Raw genomic sequence first — 7762 nt, 5'->3', positions numbered from 1 at the left:
ATACAGACCAAGATTTTTATCGTTTTGGTTAGGTAGTCTTCCTTTCTTCCACACTTCTTTCAACAATTAGCAGGAAAAAAACATATCAGTGTGTGCATATTAAAAATAGTAAACGATTTAAACAGGGATTTTATTATTGTAACTTCTCTATGATAGCAGAACAACTCCGCCCTCCAAAAAATCCTACTGTTAAGTCAGACTGTGTTCCATTTCTACAAGTAGTGCTGAAATTCAAACCAGAATTACGTCCCCATGTAAATAGTTATATGGGAAGTAGCAAAAAATAACAGTAAAATCCCAGTAAAACTGGGATTCTCATTAGGGTCTCTGAATAAACTGATGCTGGAAACTCTGAGGTATATAAACAGCCAAAACTTCGTAAGCCTCAGCTGTAAGGTTTTATGTCATTTTATTGGAAATTGTGGTTTGCAATTTAAGACTCCCTGAAATAAAAACAAAACAAAAACAAGCAGAAGCCAGCAGAGTAGCAAAGAAATCATGCAAGCTTCCTCTCAGTTTAGGGAGATTTTATTAGTTAGTTTGACGTGTGATTTTAGGTTGTCAAATACAAGTACAGTGACCTGTGACTTGTAACAGAAAGGCCAATATTTAAGAAAACAGTTTAATCCAACTTAAAATAAGATACAAATACACAGACGTGACATTTGCCTTCCTCCCCTTCCTGCCTCCACCCCACTCCCTTTCCAAATTTAAGCTCTGGACCTGAAGCTCAGCACTTGACAACAACCCTAAGTAAACATTTGAAATGAGATCGTTAGAGCTGTGTGTCCTTACCTCAGGGAGAGGATTTAATAAAAATCCCTAAATTAAAAACATAAAAGTGTGAAGGTTAATTGATGTAAACAATTAGCCTCTTCAAAAATGTTTTTACAAGACAATTTTATGATAAAGTTTTAATAATTATTCTGAAAATTATCTCAGGTAACTGAGAATTTTGATTATTATAATTAACATGTTTCTTAAAAGCATTTTGGTCAGAAGTTTAATTAAACAAAACTGTTGGATTAACTAATCCAACGGAATGTATTAGGCAAACATTAACTTTCCCTCTCTCCTCAAGCTTGTTTTGAGGTCACATCAAGTGGGATCTTTTTGAAAAATACTTGAGTTTTCTGCACCTTCAGATCTTTAGATCTGTATTTCAGTTTTGGACATGAAGTAATTGAACTTCAGGAGATGGCTATTCATAGACAGAACTGCAACAACTACCTTTTAAAAAGAATACGATTCTGCAATGGTTGCCTCCTCCAGTATGGAAAGAAATTTACTTCCCAGCTATTTCTCCATACATCAACCAGTACATTTGAATATGAAGGCTGAAAAAAACAAAAACATCCTGATATTACACCAAGAAGGGTCAACGAGAATGTTGAAAATGAGACTTAATTGTCCAAAGGTGAGGCAAAGGTTAGTACTTGTCATTTGACTAACTCTAGAACAAAGTTTAATATCACAGAATGTAAAAAGAGTCAGTAATAAAATAATATACATTAAATATTCCTCCTACTTCTGCTAATAGGAACATACATATGGAGTTTTCTCATTTACCAAAAGCCTTTGCAAATGACCTGATTCTATAGAGCTTCTTTTTGTAGATACTGTAAACATTTAGAATTTCTAAGGCTAAAAACAGGCACAAGTCTTCCATGAACAGTAATTATTCCTAAAAGCATTAAGGAATATATTCCAAATCTGCTGTTCCTTTTTATAACAATGGAAACAATTGAAATATAGTATTATAATTCACAATGCAGATTCATAATTAAGAAAAAAAAAAAGGAAGGAATATAGCTTAATCTTCACAAGTAATAATACATAGGGAATACTCTTTTTTTAAGTTGTCTATTACATCAAAATTACATTTCCAGAATCTCTGTGCTGGATGTTACTCAATTGTATAAAGTGGCAAGTTTAAGTAGTGACTAAAACATTTCTAAGTGGGTAAAATTCAACCACGTTATATCAGCATTAGTAGCACCCCAGGCTTTACAATAACGCAGGTGAGATCTGTTATATCCGTTTTGCAGACTAAGATACTAAAGCCACCTGGTAGGTGGCACATTTTTTTCAGATGTTAGACACTCCTCTCCATAATTTCCATGAGGTGACTTTGTTTTGTGCCTCATTAAGGTACCTGAGCCAACAGTCTTGTTTCAGGCTGGTTTTTAAACATTTCAGAGGTTTCTCAACCTCTGCAACAGGTTCCTCTTTGCTGAACAGCTAAGCATTAGCCAACATTTCAGCAGATTGATTCCAATATACGTTAGCAGCAATGCATTTCCAGAGACACGTTGCAAAAATATTAAAAGCAATCGTCATCCAGAAGTCCCTTCATCCCCTGCACTGCTCTTGGCAAAATAACTCACCACCAAGTGATCTTGAACTCATAGATAGGACGCTTGCAGTAATAGTGATTTATCAGGTGTTTATCACACACCCCAATACACTGATGATCCACAGTTATCCCTCTGTCAGACAGGTCTGTCACAATACAGTGCAGAAGGTCATAAACATCAGCTACAGCCTCCCAAGGTCCAAAAGATACATCTACTTCGCAGTGATGTTCAAACAGCTTCGTCTCGCTTTCACTTCTTTCAAAACGTAAAGAATTGAAATGGGGGCATTCATAAGGAGTGATGGGCATCTCCTCTTTGAAGACACAGACTTTCAGTTTCGCAAACCTTGCTTTTCTTTGCATAGCTCTAAGCTTTGCTATTTCAATTATCCGTTCCAAATGATCTAAAAAACAATAAAAAATTGTAAACAACAGTGAAGCACACAGTAAAAGAAAAGCAATGCATTTTTTCCCTGTGAAACATATTACTGCAGTGTCTCACATGTTTTTCTTAGTAGAGTATTAGCAACTGTAAGCTGCATGCAGCTAGATACATTCTGTATTAATTAAATCAATGTCAGTTATCACGTGAACTCTGTCCTTACTATATGCCCAGAATTATTCAATTGCAGGGCCTAGCAGAACAGATGCAGAGGCACAGAAGCCTTCTCGTTCAATAGTAAGCCTTGCATGTTATGACCTAGATCTTGCTCCCTTTTAAGACAGCATAAAAATCCACATCCTCAGATGCAGAAGGAACAAATCTGACGTGGAAACTTCAAGGATCTAGATAGCATGAAAGGTACATAAGAAACTCTAAAAATACAATGGAATTGGTTTGAAGGCTGAAAGCAGGCCTGAGAACACCACATATACTACTTAAATCATGCTTGAAGAAAACAGTCAATACTACTTTGTTTATTTACCTTTGTAATATGGCATTAGGCCCAGGAAAGCTTGTCTAACTTTTTCTCCTTTAAGAGGCTGGACATCCTCCAGATAGTCTAGCAATGGTCCTATGGAATAATACTGAGCTTCCTTGTAAACTGACCTCACTCGCTCTCTTGGTGGCAGGTCACCGGATCGCAGAAAGTTAAGTATGTCTCTAAAACAGAGGAAAAAAATACTATTAATTAAGAAGTTTCTGCCAAAACTGTTGTGCGTGGGAAAGGAAATGTATTCATTGTTTACTGAGATAGAAATCCTTTATCTTCAGTAACTGAGTTATATTTCCAGCACACATTTTTAAAAGCATTTGCCATTTCCAAGCCTCCAATTCAAGTATTTTACCTTTTGACTGTTAATGTTAAAGCTCATTCAAAAAAAAAAAACAAAAAAAACACCAAACGAACACCACATTTTAACAAAAAGTTCAAGGTGGAGTAATAGAAGAGGATGCAGTATTTCACAGGAAAGAGATTGTAGTCACTGTATTTCAAAATTATGTCCGTGACATAATTATCTTTCTGATTTTCAAATGCATGGACATTTTATCCCACCCAGAACTAAACTTCTAGCTGAATGGATGCTGCATTTGCAAAGGTGGTGTTCATTTCACAGTATCAGGGCCGTATACATTTGTTTAATCAAAAATAATAATCAGTTAAAAGAGAGAACATTTCCTTTTGGTTCTGCAACACTTAAGCTGCAAGATTTTTAACAGGGAAATAATTTTATAAGCATTAACCAACTATTATTGACCATATCAAGTAAAACAAGCATTGCTGTAATCTTCATTACAATGTCAACAAACACAGCAAGCACTTAACACAGCTTTCTGTTCCTGGTATATTTTGAATTCAGATCAGTAACATCGGAAATGAACTGATTTTCCAGCACTGTCGCAGGAACTTTTACATAGCTAAATGTAAAGAAATAATTATTTTCTAATAACTGCAGTGGCTTAATCTATTTTTGCCTCAAATTAAGGTACAATCCAAACGTGCTTTGAAAATAATTCAATCCTTCTCTGATGAAGAGATTAAGGAAATGCCTACAAAGGAGAAACAAGAAATAGACGTTAAATTGCAAAATGTGCCTTGGGTGAAGATCTTAACCTATGAACATCGCTAACAAAGATAAACATCATTTCCTGCAATCTCACGGGCAATCTTACAAGTAGAGTATTAGTAAGATCAGGGTTAATTTAGCTAAAGCTACACAAATGCTACAAAGTTTCAAAACAAATCCTGAAAGTGAAGGAATATGGCATGGCAAGGAAAAAATAATTTAAAAAGATCTTTAAGCCATGTTCATTTTTTTTTCCTCAGTCACATTTTAATATAATGTATTTTTGAAGAGCTCCAAAGGTAAGTTATTCACTTACCAAAAAGCACATATACTTTGACGACTCTTTCTTCTTGGGAAGTTGAAACCCATCAGAGGCACAGACACTGTGTTAGCTGTCCATTTATACTTTCAGAAATGCATTAGTTAAAGCCAAACAATACTTCCCCTTGCATGTTCTCTTTCAGGGGAAATCCAGCACTTACGGATGTGGCTAACTGTATTCAAAATGAGCAGTATAATATACCTAGAGGCAACAGTCTGATAAGCAAAACGTGAATTTGACTAAGTTCAGATACATGGTAAGAATTAGAAACAACTCAAAATATGATTTAAAGGCATAGCACACACAAAAAAAGATCTTAATATAATGGGAATTTTATAGGAAGTGAAATACTCCTCTAATCATTGCAATTTTAATAGAGTAGACTAGTTTAAACCAGTCAGGCATCTAAATTGGAGAATTTCTGGACAACGTGTCTTCTTAACACATGACTGCACAGCTTGACTTGGATTAATATCCACAAATACCCTATTAAACACAGAAAACAACATTCTTTTAATAGCGTAAGTAACCTAGATGCATCTCCTCCATTTCCTCTTCATCATAAACAATGTAACATTAATTGAAAAGTACTGTTGTACAAAAGAGCTTCATATGGAAGCAATGTCAAATAAATTCTTTTTTAAAACATAAGAATGTTTTGATACATTGAAAGTAGATACTCCAGAGGAGACAGTGCACAAATTCAAAATATTACTTGTTTTCTCTTTCTCCATTGGAAAACTTAAGCCCTTGGGAATGAAATGCATTGTTTCAGTTGTGATATGCTGCAATTCATTTTCTCTTTGAGGTGTTTAGAAGTCAGGGATGCATGCCAGTCACGTTTTCCTAAAGCCTACTTCGCAAATATGATTTAGCTAGAAGAAATAAACATAAAACTTATTTCTCTTTAAAAGTTATTTTCTTTAAGCAACCCCTTGAGAAGCAAAGTGCTGAGGCCACCACCACACATACCCAAAGTAAGTTCCATCTCTGTCTATGAAGTATCTGCCCTCGGCGTCGGTTGGAATATAGTGTCTTCCGCTGAACATAGCCGCCAGCATTGTATCCTCGTAACGTCTCAGCGTTGACAGTCGCGTTGTAAAATGCGTGCCTCCTACATTTAGTGGGACAACTTCTGGAAACTGAAAAAGCAATCACATCATCAGAAACGAGCCCGGAGCGCGCTGCAGACACGCGTAGGCCAAACAGGTGAGAACTTCCACAGGGCACAGCACAGTCTTTGCTGCTGTGACACAATTTGGTCTGACAAGTGCCTCCTTCCTGGCCTGCTGCCACAAAGCAGCGAGGATCAAGGGTTAACACCTTGAATACTTTGGATGGCTGCTGGATGTAATCAGTGAATGGTGTCATTGAGGATGGAAGCCTGAAACATGAATAGCCACTACAATTTTAATACCAGATATTCATTAGGAGTGTGGATGCTTCCTTTTGGCTCTTTTGGGGAAAAAAAAAAACAAGTACAAAACAACCTCCCCTCCCTCTTCCATAAAAACAAAAGGCAGGGGGCAGAAAACTCCAAGGCCAGCCATGGGACTTGCCCTCAGCTGCTGTGGCCCGGGTTCCTTTGGGCTGAGCACTCGGTGAATCTGCCTTTACCTTGGGCTTACAGCAGGCCCCAAGAACTTCACAGCACACCCCAAGATGCTCCGGCACCGGAATAAAGACCTATCTGCATCTGTCAAGTTCAAACACGGATGGAAATTGGGCGTACCGCTGCCAAGGTGCCAGATCAAGCCGCCAGGGGCTTCAAGGATTGAGGAATTAACGGGAACGGCACCGGGCACGCAGGGACACGAGGAAATCCCGGAGAATTTGGGCTGTGGGTGCCGCAGCCCCGGGCCCACCGGGGGGCTGGGAGCCCCGGCGCCCTTACCTGCTGCGGCAGCAGCGGCAGCGCTTCTCCCGCCTGGGTTGCGGTGGGGGTGGCCGGCTCCTGGAACTCATCCTCCGCCTCCGAGCTCGACATGGCCTCATCCGGGTCTCGGCTGGCTCTGCCCTGCCCTGTGACAACCACCATCCCGCTGGCTGCGGCTCGGCGGGAGCGGACGGGACGTGCACCGGGCTGAACGGGAGCCGGGAGGCTCAGGGAGGGCCGAGGGGAAGGGCCCGAGGAGCGGCGGCCGCACGGAGCATCCCGGGGGGGGGGACACGGCCGGGGGGTGGGGGGGGGCGGCTGCGGGCCCTGAGGCGACGCGAGCCGGGCCCCGAGCGCTGCGCCCGCCGCCCGCCGCCCCGCCAGCCCCACACGGCCCCGCGACCGGCCCCCATTGGCTCCGCCGCCTTCGGGCCGCGCGATGCGATTGGTTGAGGGGGAAGAGGGAGGCCCGCCCACCGGCTGTGATTGGGTAAAGGAGGCGGGGGCAGCGGGGGCGCACCTCCCTGCGGCGGCGCGCCCCCGGGCGGCGGGGCCGGGCCCTCCCCGGGGCACCCCCCCCCCCTCAGGGGCGCCTCCCCCCCCTCCGCCCGTTCCCTCCTTCACCTCACTGCAAAAGTGGACATAAAACGTTAACAGCTGGGTGAATGGCAGAGGAAAGGGTCCTGGGCGCTGCTGGGTGCCGCGTTCAGCTTTGGGTCCCTCACTATAAGGGCATCGAGGCCCTGGAGCGCGTCCAGAGAAGGGCTACGAGGCTGGGGAAGGTTCAGGGACACAAGTCCTGTGAGGAGCGGCTGAGGGCACTGGGGGGGTTTGGGCTGGAGAAGGGGAGGCTCAGGGCAAACCTCATTGCTCTCTGCAACTGCCTGAAAGGAAGGCGTGGGGAGCTGGGGGTCGGCCTCTTCTCACAGGTAACCAGTGATAGGACCAGAGGGAATGGCCTCAGGTTGTGCCAGGGGAGGTTCAGGTTGGAAACAAGGAGACATTTCTGCTCAGGAAGAGCAGTCAGGCACTGGGATGGGTTGCCCAGGGAGGTGGTGGAGTCACTATCACTGGGGGTGTTCAAGGGGAAGGTTGGACATGGTGCTTGGGGATAGGGTTTAGTGGGTGACATTGGTGGTAGGGGGATGGTCAGACCAGCTGACCGTAAAGGTCTTTTCCAACCTTAACGATTATATTA

General features: G+C 42.2%; 1 protein-coding gene across 1 annotated transcript; it reads right to left on the bottom strand.

Annotated features, from left to right (window-relative positions):
• Positions 1-885: 885 nt before the first annotated feature.
• KCTD7 (potassium channel tetramerization domain containing 7) lies at positions 886-6869 on the bottom strand. Its single transcript, XM_082776548.1, has 4 exons — positions 6583-6869; positions 5661-5830; positions 3283-3461; positions 886-2760 (listed from the first exon to the last, which is right to left on the bottom strand). Exons 1-4 carry the CDS (start codon positions 6724-6726, stop codon positions 2384-2386), a joined length of 870 nt encoding a protein of 289 aa, XP_082632674.1. The 5' UTR covers positions 6727-6869; the 3' UTR covers positions 886-2383.
• Between the last annotated feature and the right edge of the window lie 893 nt (positions 6870-7762).

The sequence above is a fragment of the Aythya marila genome (genome assembly GCF_965140915.1).
Source record: "Aythya marila genome assembly, chromosome: 20".
NCBI lineage: Eukaryota > Metazoa > Chordata > Aves > Anseriformes > Anatidae > Aythya > Aythya marila.
This window is presented reverse-complemented; position numbering and strand designations above follow the sequence as displayed.

What these genes read in the sequence shown, in the direction of transcription:
- KCTD7 (XM_082776548.1), bottom strand. Translation starts at nt 6,726, where the DNA reads ATGGTGGTTGTCACAGGGCAGGGCAGAGCCAGCCGAGACCCGGATGAG. An exon ending in TGCCGCTGCTGCCGCAGCAG is followed by an intron (nt 5,831 to 6,582) that starts GTAAGGGCGCCG and finishes TTGCTTTTTCAG; the next exon opens with TTTCCAGAAGTTGTCCCACT. An exon ending in AGAGATGGAACTTACTTTGG is followed by an intron (nt 3,462 to 5,660) that starts GTATGTGTGGTG and finishes CCTCTGTTTTAG; the next exon opens with AGACATACTTAACTTTCTGC.